This window comes from Dreissena polymorpha, chromosome 12 (assembly GCF_020536995.1).
Source record: "Dreissena polymorpha isolate Duluth1 chromosome 12, UMN_Dpol_1.0, whole genome shotgun sequence".
Taxonomy (NCBI): domain Eukaryota; kingdom Metazoa; phylum Mollusca; class Bivalvia; order Myida; family Dreissenidae; genus Dreissena; species Dreissena polymorpha.
In genome coordinates this window covers 66,654,615-66,673,797 of record NC_068366.1, presented here as the reverse complement: position 1 = coordinate 66,673,797, position 19,183 = coordinate 66,654,615, and the positions used below count along the sequence as shown (strand labels likewise).

General features: G+C 34.9%; 2 protein-coding genes across 2 annotated transcripts in view; one reads left to right on the top strand and one right to left on the bottom strand.

The window, feature by feature from the left end:
• The window catches only part of LOC127854114 (uncharacterized), a 10,645-nt gene extending 9,772 nt beyond the window's left edge, over window positions 1-873 (bottom strand). The window contains exon 1 of the mRNA XM_052389115.1: window positions 675-873. The gene's annotated coding sequence lies outside the window, so the exon portion shown is untranslated. The remainder of the gene's footprint in view (window positions 1-674) is intronic.
• Window positions 874-1,886: 1,013 nt separating this feature from the next.
• Window positions 1,887-17,393, top strand: LOC127853384 (hemicentin-2-like). Its single transcript, XM_052387875.1, has 8 exons — window positions 1,887-2,074; window positions 7,275-7,435; window positions 8,406-8,568; window positions 12,045-12,239; window positions 13,493-13,591; window positions 14,101-14,373; window positions 16,494-16,653; window positions 16,817-17,393. The coding sequence occupies exons 1-8, from the start codon at window positions 1,993-1,995 to the stop codon at window positions 16,902-16,904; spliced, it is 1,221 nt and encodes a 406-aa protein (XP_052243835.1). The 5' UTR covers window positions 1,887-1,992; the 3' UTR covers window positions 16,905-17,393.
• Window positions 17,394-19,183: the final 1,790 nt, after the last annotated feature.

Genomic DNA, 19,183 nt, shown 5'->3' with positions numbered 1-19,183 from the left:
AACTATTTCGGGTCACTGTGACCTTGACCTTCGACCTAGTCACCTCAAAATCAATAGGGATCATCTGCGAGTCATGATCAATGTACCCATGAAGTTTCATGATCCTAGGCCTAAGCGTTCTTGAGTTATCATCTGGAAACAATCTGGTGGACGGAAAGACATTCGGACTTATGGACCGACATGAGCAAAACAATATACCCCCTCTTCTTCGAAGAGTGGCATAATAAAATAACTTTTCTTAAAAGATTCCAATTTGAAAGGCTTCTTTTTCAATCCTTAAATACTGATAAGCAGCAAACAGCATAAAACCTGAACATACTGAAAGTTACTCGCAGGCTGTTCTGGTTTTATGCTGGTTGTATAAGCCATTTTCACTTAGTGGGAAAGGATTAAAATGGATGTGAATAAAGAGTCCGCCCAGGTAAGCCTTTGCAGTCTGCACGGGCTTATCAGGGACAACAGAGTTGCCTTAACTGGGATTTGCTTAGAAGATGCTTCTTTACACAAAAAAGACAATAAAGCTCAAAGTGTTTTCCGTAATTAGCCTGTGATAAGCATACGCTAATCTGAGATGACACTTTATGCACATGCATTAAACCCTGTTTTCCAAGATCGAGGCTGATTTAAAACAATCTATGTTACCTCTTAGCAGCCTGTCCACACTTGCACATTACCTCTCCCTCCTGCCCTCCACCCACAGGCCTGGCATTTCGACCCCTGGGAATGTACGACCCCTGTCTGTTGCTTGTGTTCCCTTGGTTACTAGGGCTACTGGAATAGCTGGAGCTGCTGGCCCATAAAAGTACAGGTTTTCAACAAAATGTTTAAAATGACTTTTTCAAATGAAAACTAGGCGTAAGCATTCTTGAGTTATCATCCGGAAACCATTTTACTATTTCGAGTCACGGTGACCTTGACATTTGACCTAGTGACATGAAAATCAATCGGGGTCATCTGCCAGTCATGATCAATGTACCTATGAAGTTTCATGATCCTAGGCGTAAGCATTCTTGAGTTATCATCCGGAAACCATTTTAATGTTTCGTGTCACTGTGACCTTGACCTTTGACCTAGTGACCTGAAAATCATTAGGTTAATTTGCCAGTTATGATCAATGTACCTATGAAGTTTCATGATCCTAGGCATAAGCATGCTTGAGTTATCATCCGGAAAACATTTTACTATTTCGAGTCACTGTGACCTTGACCTTTGACCTTTGACCTAGTGACCTGAAAATCAATAGGGGTCATCTGCCAGTCATGATCAATGTACTTATGAAGTTTCATGATCCTAGGTGTAAGCATTCTTGAGTTATCATCCGGAAACCATTTTACTATTTCGAGTCCCTGTGACCTTTACCTTTGACCTAGTGACCTGAAAATCAATAGGGGTCATCTGCCAATCATGTTCAATGTACCTATGGAGTTTCATGATCCTAGGCCTAAACGTTCTTGAGTTATCATCCGAAAACCATCTGGTGGACCGACCGACGGACCGACCGACCGACATGTGCAAAACAATATACCACCTCTTCTTCGAAGAGGGCCATAACAATATAAACTGTTAAATGTCGCCCCATTGTTGCTCCATCCTATCTTTCTGGTTGACATTTTAATCCTTTTGTCATCCTCGCAAGCAACAGCCTAACGAGAGAGGCTGAAATTAAACCTTATGTTTGAATGTTGAGAGTGTGTTGTTTTTTTTTCTGCATATTTATTGATACAACATAAAAATATATAAACATGATATGCGCGACAGCACGCAATGTTTACGCCTTATTTTGTGATCAACATAAAAATATGTAAACATGATATGCGCGACAGCACGCAATGTATTTTGTGATCCTATTGCTCATGCGCACTTACATATTTTATGGGTCTTGACCTTGAGAGATAAAGGTTTATTAACGGTACAAGATCCGTAAACTAAACATAAAGTCTAGCTTTATTCATTTGTGTTTTGCATGTGCAAATTCAGTAAGGCCATTTTTTAATGAACGGTCACATAAGAGGAAACGACATGCTACAATTAATTATATTTGTGTTATCTTGTTGTTCTTTGGTGCAATGCCAACGTAAGTACTGTTTGATTTCTTTTCGGCGTTTCGTAAACATAACGAAATTTAAGTTACCATGCAACCTAAAGATTGTTTTCTAAGCTCATCTGTCATGCTCATGGTCATTGTCGTATCAGCTCATTAAAATGTGTTTCTACTACTCTTTACCCGTACCACGAATATCAGGATATACCAAGATGCACGACTTTACCAAATACTTGCGACGTATTTGAGTCCAAGTTTAATTGATGATTATGTCCTATCTCTAAACGAAAGTATCATTTAGTTGATTTTACTTTAAAGCAGCAACAGTACATGCAGAAAAAAAGGTTTATTTCGTGAGAAATCTATGCATTTAACTAAGATATCACAGCATGAGGTTAACACTTTTGCGTTTACTGAAATACATGCTCATGTAAAATTATGAATGTTTGCTGATAACAAATTTGTACAATTTACTGAAACATGCTAAACACGTTGCACAGCTACATGGTTATCACTCGAATATTGTGAACAGAAGCATGAACACAAAGGCTCGAAAAGGGAAAGTGTAGTGATAATAATTTTTGTTGCCAGTCGAAAAAAATGACAATTTATTTTCTTTTAAAACACGACTATTGCATAATGGGGACCGCATTTGTTTAATAGAGAATCTGATGTTTTACTTCGTTTGTCATATACTATACCACTTTCAAGCAGTTTAAGCACTTTTATAACTAAGAGTATATCTGATATGATTTTAATTTACATGAAAAAGTTTTCTAAACAACGATTATGGATTTAACTTTTTAGACAATTACATAAATGATTGTACCATTAAGGGATTTGTGTCACACAAAGAGGCAATATTTAGGAAAAAAATATATTTAACATTCATAGTATTTTTTTGCATTCTAAATGATGCACTTATGACTATAAAAAATTTCGTGCATAAAATAGAACAACTGCCAATGATTTGCTTCTTTTTAACTGCAAGATATTAACATACGAATGAAGATTATTAATCGAATTAATCATTAATCAAATAAAGCAGAGCATAGATAATTAAATATGTTTAACAATAATGCATGTTTTTGTACAAGTCAAAGTTAGGATTGATGCTTAAATACCTATTAATGATCAGTCTGTAAAAAATAGTTTGAGACCAGCTTCTTGTGTGTTTTAATTAAGTCATTACCAGAACAGAACATACAAGTTTATTCAGACTTGTTAAGCTCGTCGTCATTTACATACACAAACAATAACATAATGAAGAAAGTTCAAATCATATATCATTTCGAAGAAAGATACATTTTCAATATAGGAAATAAATAATAAATGTTTCGTGTTTGCGTGAGAATCTTATTACATAATGACTATTTTATGTCAACCGTAGTTTAATAATTGAAACATTTATTACATTATATGCACCAATGTCATTACCTATGCATCAACCTATTATTTGTCTTGTGCATGCTAGTGCACAATTGATATTAAACAAATTCTACCTCATTTTACAATCAATATCTTATGAGGTTGTCTTACTGTAAAGATAATTGCAATTTTTATGATTTTATTTTTCAGACTGACTTATTATATGGGTACGGGTAAATACACATGCATGTTTTTTTCAAGTTTTAATAAGTGGATTTGGGGATTTGTTTAGATTTTACTAAAACTGTTCATCTTATGCATCTTCAATTATTTACTCTGCCATTTTGACATTATGCTCATATTATGATTTAAACTATGCATAATGGTATGTTTCCAAATAAGCTTTGCTTGAATGGTATTTTTAAATAATTGAACATTCAACAGTTAAAATAATTAACAATAAATGTAACGTTAATTAGTTAATTTTACATGCATACAATAAACAGAAAAGTAAATGTACTAAATACAACATATACACGAAACATATTTTGTTGTTAACCCAGCCAATCAGGAATAAACAGTTCCGTGAATTGACTTATTGAATTAGTCTAATGCAAAAATAAGCTTTAGAAGTGTAATGCATTTTTGGCATGTTTTAGATAGTGTTATGCTTAGGATTTTATTTTTATTTTTGTATTCATTGATTTTATCAGATAACTCAGAAATGTTATATGTAAGTCTTCCTTATAAACTATGTATAATAAATTATTTCAAATATCTATATGTAAACCAGTGCACAATTATTATTTAATTTATAATTACGTAACCTTGATAAAAGCTGTTTTATGGCCAAATTTTGATTTTTGACCCTTAAGTGCGACCTTGATCTTTGAGGTAATGAATTGTGTATTTATAACAAGACGCCGTCTAAGCATGATTAACATGTGAGGAAGTTGTTCTGAAACTGAACAACTAATGACCAATGTACAGCCCGGTCCAGATTTGACGCAGACACGCACATACACTCGATACTTGTGACTGCTATATTAAGCTTTCCATAAGTGGCCTTGAAAAACAAAGACAACTAGTTTTTAGTTCAACACCTAAAACGAATGAATGATTATGATAGGATACTTAAGACAATTGTTTAAATAATATCACATAAGTATGGTTTTTACTATGACTTATTGTTATGCCCGTCTTCGTAGAAGGGGGTATATTGTTTTGCTGGATGTCGGTCGGTCTGTCTTTCGGTAGACCATTCTGAATGTCGATAGACCAGTTCGTTTCCGATCCATAACTCGTCAACACATTGACCGATTGCATTTGCCTTGACCAGTAGATGACCCTTATTGAAATTGAGGTCACTAGGTAAAAGGTCAAGGTCACTATAACACTAAGTGTGAAAACCGTTTCCAATCAATAACTCGTCAACGAATTGACCGATTGGCTTGCTACTTCACATGTGCATTGGTCTTAGACAGTCTATGGGCTCTAGTAGAATTGGGGTCACTCAGTCAAAGGTCAAGGTCACTATCACATCAAGTAAGAAAATCTCTTCCGATCAATAACTCGTTAACCCATTGACCGATTGGCTTGATACTTCACATGTACATTGGCATTGGACTGAAGATGACCCACATTGAAATTGGGGTCACTAGGTCAAAGTTCAAGGTTACTATCACAGTAAGTGTGAAAATCATTTCCGATCAATAACTCGTCAAACAATTGACCGATTAGCTGGGTACTTCACATGTGCATTGGCTTTAGACAGTAGATGACCATTATTGAAATTGAGGTTACTATGTCGAATTTCAAGGTCACCATCACACGAAGTGGTTTCCGATCAATAACTCGCCAACGAATTGACCAATTGGTCAACAACACTATCACACTTAGTGTGAAAATCGGACCCGATAAATATCTCGTCAACCAATCGACCGATTGGGTTGATACTTCACATGTGCATTTCCCTTGGAAAGTAGATGACCCCTATTGAAATTGGGGTCACAAAGTCAAAGGACAAGGTCACTATCACACTAAGTGTAAAAATTGTTTCCGATCAATAACTTGTCAACCAATTGACCGATTGGCTTGCTACTTCACATGTGCATTGGCCTTGGTCAGTAGATGATCCATATTGAAATTGAGGTCACTAGGTCTAAAGTCAAGGTCGCTTTCACACTAAGTGGTTTCTGATCAATGACTCGTCAACGCATTGACCGACTGCATAGATACTTAACATATACATTGGTCTTGGAGAGTAGATGACCCCTATTGAAATAGAGGCCACAAGGTCAAAGGTCTAGGTCACTATCACACTTAGTGTTAAAATCGTTTCCGATCCATAACTCGACATCAAATTTATCGATTTGCTTTATGCTTCACAAGTACATTGACCTTGAAAAGTAGATAACTCCTATCGAAATTGGGGTCACTAGGTCAAATGTTATGGTCACACTCACTATCACACTTAGTTTGAAAATCGTTTCCGATCAATAACTCGTCAACTAATTGACTGATTCTCTTAATACTTCACATGTGCATTGGCCTTGGACAGTAAATATCCCTATTGACATTGGGGTCATTAGATCAAAGGTCAAGGTCACCATCACATTTCATATGAAAATCATTTCCGATCAATAACTCGTCAAAGAATTGACTGATTTGCTAGGTACTTCACATGCGCATTAGCGTTGGAAGTAGATGGCCCCTATTTTCATGGGGGTCACTAGGTGAAAGGTCGCTATAACACTAAGTGTCAACATTATTTCCGATCAATAACTTGTCAACTTATCGACCGATTGGCTTTATACTTAGCATGTGTATTGGCATCGAAGCTCATATTACCCCTTTCGAAATTTAGGTTACTAAGTCAAAGGTCAAGGTCATTGTTACACATTAAAAGTACAATTGTTTCCTATCAATAACTCGTCAACTGATTTACCGATTTGATTTATACTTACCATGTGCATTAGCCTTGTGCAGTAGATGACTCTATTGAAATTGGAGTAACTAGTTCAATGGTCAAGGTCGTCACTATTACACAGTAATTGTAAAATCGTTTTCCATCAATAACTCGTTAACTGATTCACTGATTGGCTAGATACTTCTTATGTGTATCGCCATTGGACACTAGATGACCCTTATTGAAATTGAGATCACTTTGTCAAAGGTTATGGTCACTGGCGCGATAAGTGGGAAAGTATTTCTGATCGAAATCTTGTCAACGAATCGACCAATTTGCTTGATACATCCCATGCGCATTAGCCTTTGACAGTAGATGACACCTATTGAAATAAGGGTCACTAGATCAAAGGTCAAGGTCACTGCCGCAATAAGTGTGAACATTGTTTCCGATCATTAACTCATGAACGAATTTACCGACTGGCTTGATACTTCACATGCGCATTGGTCTTGGACAGTAGATTACCCATATTGAAGTTGGGGTCACTCGTTCAAAGCCCTGTTTGGGGGCATATGTTTCCGACCGCGGAACACTTATTGTTTAAGGAAATGTTTAAATAGAAAACGTTAATAATGGGTTAGTCAAGGATGGTTTGACATAATATATTGACAAATGCACCTCATATAATGACGTATTGACATAATATAAGGTCACATCGACATGATATATAGGTTCGTTGACTCAATATAAGTGTGGCTTGACATAATATATTGACACAAGCACCCAATATAATGACATATTGACTTAATATATTGACAAAGTGACTAAATATACTTCTATTTTGACACAACACTGTTCATTGTATACGTAAAAGACAGTCAAAGCTTTCCATAATTGTCGACGAATCAGAATATTGTAATAAGTGTGAGCGCTCTTAGTTGTGTTCAACATTTTCAGTGCCGAGTCTGCTGCTTTTACCTCCCGTTGTTCGGCTTCCAATATTAAAAGGAGATGTGCTGAAATTAGAGTGTATTAACACCTATAAAGGAAGCGCATCGCCGCTTTCTTTTCGGAAGGACGATATGGATATACTAGTTGGAAATGATATGGGATATCAGGTAAGTTATACTGATGCACATACGTAACAATTCAATCATCCGAAATGTACTTTTATTAACCCAGCTTGTAGGTCTTAAATGTACCAGTTAATATTTATAAAATGGTTTTAGAACACAAACATGTTACCAGAGGGCGTACTGGTACAGTAAACAAAATGCTTCAATCAACTAGGTCTGGACTTTAAATTGTGTGATCACAGGTTTTCCCAGAATAAATGATCATTGGAAATGTGTTCACCAGTTAATTTTTGCAGTTTTTTTACTGCACGGGAAAGAAGAAACAACTTTCACAAAACAAAAAGTGCATTGTCAACATATATTATCTAGGAATACAGATTGCAGTATTGAGCTTGCTGGTATAAAGCTTACCTGCCCATTATTTCGTTAATTTGCAGGACCCAGATCGATTACTTTACAGTTGTTGTGCTATTTCCTTTTTTTATTTTAATAAGGACAACAACTAATGGGATAAATGTTATACCAGGTTAGTGCCAAATATCCAAGATTTGTTCTGCTAAAACAGACATGTCACAACTCGCCCTATGTCGTTCAGATTTTCGAAGCCTTTCTAAAACTTGATGTTTATAACACTAACATAGTATTTTCTTCCTTAAAGATGATCTGTTTTAATTAAATTTTCCCGATTGTCACTGAAGCCGAGTATAAGATAATAGTAGTCATTATGATATCGGGCCAGCTAGCTGCCCATTTCAATTGGCAGAGCGCTGACCTACTAGTCTTTTAATGACACGTTCAATTCAAAATGTTGTCACATAACTATTACATGTACATCAGACTAATGTAGATCAGTTATTAGTTCCCGGTACAATTAAAGCAGGGAATATGTCAGTTACTGGAATAAGAAATAACAGTTAGAACTGGCGAAACTTCTGCGTTGGTGAACTGATGACCGAGCTTGGAACGAAACACTCTTGATTTAAGTTAGTGCTGTTCTGTGTATCTGTTTCAGATAACAACGACAAGCACTACGAGCCCCCGTGATGACACAGTTACGATCACTACGAAGACATTGATAAAGAATGCCACCACTTTTGCCGATGAAGGGTCCTACACATGTTATTTAGATGAACCGATTCTAAGAAGATCCATAATTCATATCGTTATAGTGGACAGTGAGATTCCTTTTAGATTTTCCCAAATAGTAAAATATTATTTCTGTTTAGACCAAAAGGTTCTTTCGATATCGTCCATAGGCATAAGCGGTTAAGCTATTGTTATCATATTGCAAAATATAAATAAGCTTATTCACAAATTTTAAAATGCACATTATCATTAAAAGAGGCACCCTCCATGCATACACAGAATACAAATAATTCACTTTGGAAGAAAAAGCCATAGACTTATTTTGAGAGCTTAAAAACGCAAGTAAAATTTAATTTCAAGTCTTATCTAAGCATGTTATCATTTGAAACCTAGCAATTTATTATTGAAAGCAAATTGTGCTTTTGATCTCCAATAAAATGTAAACTCATCTGGATAAAATGGCAAAAACGACAACGAATCGTTCAGTTACAAGAAACTTTAATTACCATATTTGTAACTTGTAGTGGGAGGAAATATATTGTACATATTTATTTAACACTATATGTATTTTATACATTATACATGACATTCAGGAAGTTTTACCATTTCTATTTCAAGAAATTACACTTTTCGTTTGCCTAACCCCATTCATTATCACGCATCCTACTTCAGTAAACATCTGCACATCACATATAATTTAATTTTCATATTAAAAGCGACAGTTATACACTCTGCTATATCAAATTTGGCTGCAACCCGTGTATACATCTGCATTTTACCACAAAATGTCAAGGTATTTCCAATCTTACATAGCAAAAAATATATATGTTGTAATGAAGACACTTTCCACATCGCCACTATAAACGGACATTTTTGCCATAAGCATCAACAGAGATGCCAACTACTTTTGGGGCTTCAACATAATTCGGCACTGATGGTTTCACAACTTTTCGAACCCGTTTTCAAATCCACAACAGCAATATGAGTTCTATCAGGAATCACTATGCCTCAAACTGTAAAACAATCGCACAATGTTTGTTTCATGAATTCAGTAATCCCTTTTTATGTTTCATACTGATGCTTATAGGATTGCTTGTTATGAGAAACAATCAATTTTGTAGACAAAAAGCACTTCGCAAATAGACAACTCTCTGACCCAAAATTATCAAACATGAAAAAAAGGTGTTGCACGATGAAAAATGATGACGAGTTGAAACTCTACACAATATAACTTTTTTTGTATTACTTGCAAAAGACATATTTGCGTGTTTGTGCATTTTCATTTGTAACAGAAACTGTTTCGGATAAAAGAAAATTATGCAACTATAATTATATTCGTATGAAATGCAGGTCTGTTAATAAATGTGTTTATTGCTAAATATTTGTATGAGAATGTTTAGAACATAATACATTTCATTGACATTTATTATTTTGGTCACGAAATATACAAAGAACTTCATACCATAACATTTTTAGCATAGTGCATTTTTGGTCACCATCTTTTTTTTTTCCGTCCTCCTACTGGACATGTTTTGGAAAAAAATCCGAAAATCTTTTTATTAAAAAACTCTGGCCTAAATGAGTTTTATTTTATGCGCAAGGAATAAATCCAAAAACAAGTTTGTCTTACTTAGATCCGTTGTTCCAAGAATGGAGGATACTTAGGCTGGCTCTGACTCAAACTTGACAATATGGAAATTGCCTCTGGAGACCGTTCACGGCAATTCTTCCATATGACATCTGAGAGATGTCCAACACCTAAATAAAAAGTAACAAAACTGCAAGCCAATGTGTCAATATAATGTGTCAATAAGGCACAGAAATTCTCGATAAATCATGCAGTTGTTCATAAGCTATGGATAAAAATAATATTTGTTTATGTATATATAATGTGAAAACAACATACCGTAATGGTAATGTGTCTGCAATAAACTGCCCTTATTTAACAGCATAACAACGTTGGTTATCGGTATCACATTCTTTTTATGCCCCCGAAAGTGGGTATATAGTGATCGCATTTCCGTCTGTCTGTCTGTCTGTCTGTCAGTCCGTCACATATTGCGTTAAGGTTTCGAAAATTGCTCATAACTTCTATGTCGCTTCAGATGTAACCTTCATATTTGGTATGCATGTGTATATGGGCAAGGCCTTTCCATACGCACACACTTTTTTTACCCCTTTGACCCTGACCACGTTTAGGTTTCGACATCTGTGTTTAGGTTTCGAAAAGCGTTTTTCGGGGGCATATGTCTTCCTATGAAGACAGCTCTTCTTTGTGTTTGAAAACCGCTTAGTTTTTTTTGGTACTTTCAGTTTGCAACAAAATGTCAATGTTCCGTGACGTCAGGAACGAAAATAGCTTTTGTCAAACGAATTATTTAAAATAAAATTTCTTAAACGTTAATGAATCTTAAGGAGATGAATACTTTAAGTTCTGAAATAAAAACGCAGACATTTATTTTGTGTTTTTACTTCCTAAATTAAAAAGCACTCATTTATTGCGTGGTTTAAGTATTATTTCCGGACTTTGACGGAGATGTCCAATCGTTGCCGAACGCTTTCGGTATACGGCGTTATCGCCCGTATATTACCGATCTCATAAGGTTCCAGCTGCCTTAATGATGCGTTTGTCTATCATCAAAACTTCTTGCTTCCATGTATTGATGTTATATATAATACTCATAACGTTCTCACATGTTTTCCAACCTCCGCGCAGACATTTGACGGGAACCAGCATAGCTGAAACAAATCCCTATCTTCATAAGCATTCCACATGTTACAATAGTTTTAACTTTTTAAAATTTAATTAATTATTTTTATTATGAACCTAAACTTATACACTATTTTCAAAATATAATTGAAAAAATGATACTACTTTTCATAATCAATAAAATGAATAATAATCAGGTAGGATTTTCTTGTGATGGCAGAAATTGTATGTGAGAGCAAAAAACGACAACTCTGTGTGAAGATTGATGTTTTTCACCTTTGTTGCATTACGACTTACAAATTGTAAAAAAAAAACAACCTAAACCGACCGTTCGATAAATATGTATACTTCTTACTTACAGGGATTGATACTTCCATTTAACACTCAGTACACTCACGTCACTTTGACCCGTAACATACCCATTTTCAGTACAAAATAGGCCTAAGCAAATAATGTTATCCACATTAACTGTTCTGAAGGTTGTCTTACTATAAATAGTTTATGTTCAAAATATATTGCTCATTTATTGAACAAAGTTTTAATTTAATTTTCCAAAAGTGTTCTACGTAGCACTTCACAGCGAATAGAACCTTTTTGCATCAAACATAATTTAATTCCACTTAGAACCTTTGACAAATTTAACTTTTACTTGTTTATTAATTGCCTGGAATTAACATATTTGAATAAAAAATATGCATGGATTTTGCGATGCAGTTAGAACCTTTTCGCTTTCATCCAAGAAATAAAGCCGTTATTATTATTACCAGATTATTATGTCCTGACCTTTATTAATTTCATTTATTATAAAAGATAAGTTTGACATTTATATTTTAAAAAATGCACCGTTTTTTTCAGTTAGGCCCCAGCATGCCATGTTCTCGGACTCTGGATATTTGTTTTCGGACTCTCGACCAGTAACGCTAAGCTATGAGATACGTGGATGGCCCGATAGCGTGGAGTTTTCTTGGCAAGGATTTAACGATCAGGATCTTATCGACGGAGGCAAATACCAGACGTTCAACAACGGAACACTTGTTATCAACAATCCTAGTTAGTCATCATGTTGTCAGTCTTGAGATCGCTTTTTTGTTAATTTGGAAAATTGAACACGACTCTCTGAACGGCAATTTTTACATATGTCAATAAATTATATAATAATTCAAGGGGATGATTTGAATCTAATTTGATTGGGTAATTATGATTCTTTAATAAACAACAGATGAGATGAAATAAGGTAATTATTGGTTGGTTAGGGCTGAATATAGGAAGATAAGTGTAGCAATTCTTACCTCTTGAAAAGCTGAACGCATACGGTAGAGTAAAATAATATTTAACTTATATTTACCTTTTCACTTTTAATTGTTCTTTCAAAGGAAATGTTTAACCCTCGGCATCTCGAAAACAATAGTTTTCGGCAATTGGTAGAATCCATCAAAACGAGTTTTCGATGCTGTTTTGAAAATCATAATTATTTTCTGTTGTTTTATTTGGGGGAGCATATAGTCGCCGCTTCGTCTGTCCGTCCATCCGTCCGTGTGTCCGTCCGTGCACAATTTTTGTCCGGGCTATTTCTCAGCAACTAATGACCGGAATTCGATGAAACTTTATGGGAAGCTTCACTACCAAGAGGAGATGTGCATATTATCAGCGCGTTCTGGTCTGATGATTTTTCACAGAGTTATGGCCCTTTGAAAATTTCCATTAACTGTACATATAGTGCAATTCTTGTCCGGGCTATTTCTGAGCAACTAATGACCGGAATTCAATGAAACCTTATTGGAAGCTTCACTACCAAGAGGAGATGTGCATATTATCATCGGGTTCTGGTCGGATGATTATTCACAGAGTTATGGCCCTTTGAAATTTTCCATTAACTGCACATATAGTGCAATTCTTGTCCGGGCTATTTCTGAGCAACTAATGACCGGAATTCAATGAAACTTTATGGGAAGCTTCACTACCAAGAGAAGATGTGCATATTATCAGCGGGTTCTGGTCGGATGATTTTTCACAGAGTTATGGCCCTTTGAAATTTTATATAAAAAAAATATTGTCCCCCCCAACTACTGAGCCCTCAAGACGTTTCCTTTTATCTGAATATATAGTGCAATATTGTGACAAAAAATCCTTTGGGGAGCATCACCCGTCCCCGACGGTTTCTTGTTTTTGAAGAACTCGTTAGTGCTTGATGATCAGGTGGCGCATGTTTGTTGAAAAACAACGCGACTTACCCGAGTCCGCCGTTGGATTTTGCAGAAGTAATATGCATTAAAGACAAAGAAAAAATGCCTCATACATTGCAGATTGGGATGACTTGGGGGAGTACAAGTGCATAGTTACATTCAACCCTTCAAGTTTTGTGGAAAAGACGGTCATCACTCCGAAGCCAGTAGCTCTTCGCGGTAACTCATTGTGGGTATCACTGTATTCTCCGTCTTTGCAAAGTATTGTACTTTTATTGCAGTAATATAAACGTATTGGCACAGTTTGCCACTCATGTCGTAAAACATCCATACATGTTTGTACTGTGTGCTAAGACTAAAACTAACCCTTACACAAGGGCATAATGCTAGAATAATATTTTCCTTATAATGGTGAAGTTTATATTTAAATTTATGTAAAAACAATTACAATCGTTAACATTAAGCTCCTTATGAATAATGAGCTTTTTATGTTGATTTAAAAACTGGGCAAAAACTGGGAATACAAGTGTAATGATTAATGTTGTAATACAATAATCTTCAATTCCAATTTGTGGCGAAATGTTTATTAATCAAAACCGAGACACGTGGAATAAATTGTACTCAGGAAGAGAATGTTTCTATAGACATGTAGTTGCATGATCATGTACACGTGTCTTTAAAACTGTGTGTTTGCTTCATACATTTTTCTGCATAGGCCATTGTTACAGGTGGCCCCAAGATCGTATCCAGAGACATAGTTCAGGGAACCAAACTGGAGCTCAACTGCAAAGCGAGAGGTTTTCCGAAGCCTACCATACAGTGGTTCAAAGATGGCAATGAGCTCAACACAACTGTCAGGCTGCACTTCAGCGATTTCGAGGGAACTGCGAATGGGAAGCTGATCATCTTCAATCCCACTGACAATGACGCTGGGGAGTACGTATGCGTTGCGGGGAATGACGTTGAACGGTTCAATACCGAAAAATATCTTCACGTTACAAGTACGATTAACAAAGGAATTTTCTGTTTCTTGATATCACTGAATATCTATCATATAAGATGGATGAAATTTAAATCAGCATTTAATGCAAGTTTTGAACTTAAATTTTGAGTCATACACTAGGAACAAAATGGTTACAATTTACTCCTTGATTACTAGATACAAAATATTTCACTAAGGTTTCATTATTCATTCGACATCGTCCGGAATGGAAAACGAGATTATAGCTTTCGTGAAAACGATAAAGGTAAATAACGGCGTAACCCTCTTATTTACTGTCATACACTGTATGCAAGCTTTGTAATTCGTTTAAGTCTTTCTTATATATTATCTTGTAATGCTATACTATTTTTGTCAGCTTCCTAATTGCATAAACAATAGCAAAAATAGGATAAATTCGCACTGACGGATGGTCTCAGAGATGTTATTCAGACTGGAAGTTCCGGTATTGAACAAGTTGCTATCACTTGCTACAACGTTCTTGTCAACAATGTTATTTAATCCTTATTATTTAACAAAATGGGGCATTCCATTTACAACTAATATTCGTATACATATTAAAAATAAGTTCATTATGAGTTTCAAATATGGGAACGACCATATCAAAGCATTACGATGTAACCACCAATATATCGGTTTAGGACGAGTTTTATGATTATCAAACCGACTACTACGGACTAGTCATGAGGACCAGGTTAAATCTATCTACGTAATTTTCCTACGATTATTTGGTCACAACCATCTTTAATTATACACGGAATGATGACACATTGCAAGTTTTGATTTTTAAGACGTGAAATAACTGAATAGCAGAATATTATATAGACAAGTGTTTGGAACCTGTTTTCCGAACCTTTAGTAAATACATTGTTAGTTTATTTGTGCAGATTAAGAAGTGACCAGCTTATAAACCATAATTCATATTATGTTATTTATTTAATATGTAGTCAATAACTGTTCTCTACTTGGAAATATTGAGCTTTATTTTCTTCTGTTACTGTTTATTTAACCGCATTGTGTAATATTTAATAACACCGGTAAATTTAAAAGTAAAGTCAGACAAATTAAACCTACCCCCACGCAGATATGTGATATGTTCAGCGAATAGCTCTGTTGCAATCCCCGATCTTTATCATACCCTTGCTTGTATCTTATGTTGTCATTTAAATTATTGGTGTTTATGCAACACATGCAGTCCATTCGTATGTTGGACCCCTCCGTCGGTCAATTATACATTTTGAGCGTTACTAGAAAAGTATTTTCGAGGACATGGGTTATTGAAATTTGCAAACACAATCAAAAGGATAGTGGTGTTGGCTCCTATGTAGTTTGGAGCCGGTATTTCGACATAAGGGGAGATGGGGAGATGTAAACCAATTGTGCAATACAATACGACATGATCAAAACAGTGCCACGTTTAAGTGCCTTACTCAAAAAGTATAACTGCTACATGTTTTAATTATATTATGCGAGCATATTCACTAAGAAAACAAGTGCACTGAATTGCGTAAAATAAGTAAAAAGTAGCAATAACGCTGGCCTTTCATAAATGGACGTACTCGTGACATAATTGGCCACGCTAGCAGAAAATGGAAGTGCTAAACTGCTGCGATAACGCAGGAATATTTTATTTAAAACGGCAACGGCGAATAATAACATAACTTACCTAAGTCAAATTATGTTAACTAGTGGACGGGAAAATACTTAATATGGCAAGGTTGGAAACGCAATCGAAAATGTACCTATTTTAAATCAACTTTGGTTCAATTCATTAGTTTGTTCAAGAAATGCACTCAATACATTTTGGCCAATTTTTATTTTCTGTGCACATACGTCTGATATAATGGATACTGATAAACTACAATTGTATTGTCCAAAAACCACTTATGCTGATTGCAGTATTAACATAATGCTTACGGATATTACATTCTTTGGTTCATTTTTAGCAAACTAGAGAAATTCGTAATTCAAATCAGAACTTTTTGCCGAATATGGCATCTCAATGTTATGTTGAAGGTCTTCAAACTAGACGATTATTCGATATCATAACCGATAGTGCAGCGTTTTAGTTGTAAGTATTTAATGGATTCACTTAAAGCATGTATTTTTCACACCAAACAGACAAGCCTACAACTTCACGGCAGATGCAGCCAACTGCACGACAGGAAACTCGGGATTTTGCAAGCATCGCCTTCTATGTAGCAGAGTCAATAGCGTCGTTGCTTGGAGTGCTAGTGGTTATCTTAGTCGTTTATATTTGCATAGCGAGATGGAAACGTCAGTAAGTATACTTTTGTCAAATATATATCCAACAAGTATTTCTCCGATTTATTCCAATGTTTACCATATTTAAATCCCCGGTATCATCTCTATATCGTGCTGTCTAATTACATACGTCGTTATCGTTCGATGATAAATAACATTATATGAAATTTACATTTAAGATCATCAACTTATGAGCACAATGAAGTAGCGGGAAGTACAGCACCAACCGCAGAGAGGCCAGAGTGTGTACCCCTACAGACGGTGTAAACAAATGCTTAAAAGTAATGCACTTGTGTTACTGGATATCGGTGTCATATACTATATATAACGTGTCATACTAGTTTGTCATGCGCATCTGATATTTTTCTTTAATAAACATATTAAAATACCAAGATGCGAACAAAATTAAATGACGTAAATGTATATCGTAATGAAAGTACCATGTATGGAAATCATTTAAATAACTAATTTTTTAATAAGTTCATCTTCAATATCATATATTGGTAAACTGTAGAAATCAAAATGTTAATAAAACTATCAAACTTAACTCACTTGCAAATTGAAAAACAAACAAACTGCATTATATGTTTTCCTTGTATTGTGTAAGTTTAAGTGTATACAATCTTTTATTTTTGCTGATTTCACCTAAACATAGTTGAAATGATTGGATTAATTAAGTAAGATTAAGCAAAGTTTGAACCGGTGACAGTGACAGCCATACTATAGCAGCACAACGTGAGTTTACCTTGAATGAGCCTATTTTACAAACATAGTGACTTTTTTTACAAACATAGTGACTTTAAAAAAAGTGACTTTGAAGTGAGAACATAGTCTTAAGTATACGATGTCTAAAAAAAGGAAGCTGGACTATTCTTACAACCATGTTGTAAATACGCACCATTGTTTGACACAGGGTGGTTACCTGAAGCGTATGCAGTCTCGTCCTCCAAACAAGGCAATGACTAACTAGTAATGTTGTAAGGTCCAGATAGACAGTCCAACTTTATAGGAGTAAAACTTAACTTATAAGTATTGATGATATAAACATACACATTTGTTTATTATTGTGTTTATTAAAAATGAACGGTCTTGAGTCATTTTCCAGTTTAGATGATCTTATGTCCTGCACATGGTTTGATTGGATTGTTACAAGGTAAACAAGTCAAATGTACAATACATAGATTTTTTTCCTTAAAAAGTAACAAAAACACTTTATCTCCTATCAATCTTAATCTGTTTAAGTAAACGATTTACTATATGTGTTGTATTTATTAAGGAGTATTTTTAAGATTATAAAAAACATAATTAAACCTCATATTTGTTTTAACATCTGTTAAATGCAGTCGAGGCTTAATGCAACTTATTATATCTCTCTGGGTTGCCTATTGCTGTATTTTGTTTGTTTGTTGTGTTTTTTCTTATGTAGAAACAAGTATCATAATTTTAAAATATTTGTTTCAATAGCATAACTTTATAAGTCATTATATGTTATTCAGTCTTTATTAAATGTAGAACCTTAAACCATTTGAAGTCTCTTCAGCATTGCCCATTTGAATCATCATATTTGCAATATTAAATAACGCAGGAACTCGTATCTAAGTATGCAGCGTCTGTGGATTTATGTAATGTGTAAATGAAATTCAGTGGTTTCTGTATAAATCGGGGATATTGGTTGCATCTTAAATTTGAGGATTGTTATAATGCCTGATATAAGACATCCGAAGTAAACTTTCGTAAAACATTTGATTGTGTATTTGGTGGACCATGCAATTTTGTGTCCAAATAATAATATTGTTTCAAAGTGTGTCTTGGAAAAATCATAAGTATCATTTGAAGAAGCACAATAATTCAACATTTATTTGCAATTTGTTGGAGGCATAATGAATATGACAGTGGTAATGCGTTGTGTATTTATACCAACCATGTTATACCCTAAAGCATTATGTAAAATGGTAAAATAAAAAAAATCGCAAGCACGAACTTATTCTAACATAATTACACCAAATAAATGTATGTGCATCTAAGAAAACTTTCTTTTTTAAAAATCATGTCAGATTTAAGCCAGTTAATAACAAAATCGCATGTATCGCAACGGGACGTATGCATTCTTTTCTGAACTGGGCATCAGAATGTTGAAGATAGTGATAATCATGCAATTTACAATTAGGCCAATTTGCAACCTAACACATAACAATCGGAAGACAGGTATAAGATTGGTTAGTTCTTGTCCATGACTCATCGTGAATAAGCCCTAAAGGTTGGTACATAGTTTTGGAAAGTATTGTCTTGTTTGTAAATATATAACATCATTCATAAGCTGTTTGGACATTAAAGTTTCTTCATTGATAAACAGTATTTTAGATTACAAACGTTCACATGAACTGCGCACGTGTAATATAATTATAAGTAAACGAAACAATATTAAGTCGTATTATCAAAATCTCGGTAATTACAGAATCCAGCACGCTCACGGAGTCCTTCAATTCTACGGTGTACAAGGTCCTCCAAAATCTCGAAGGAACCGACCTTACATGTATCCTCGACTC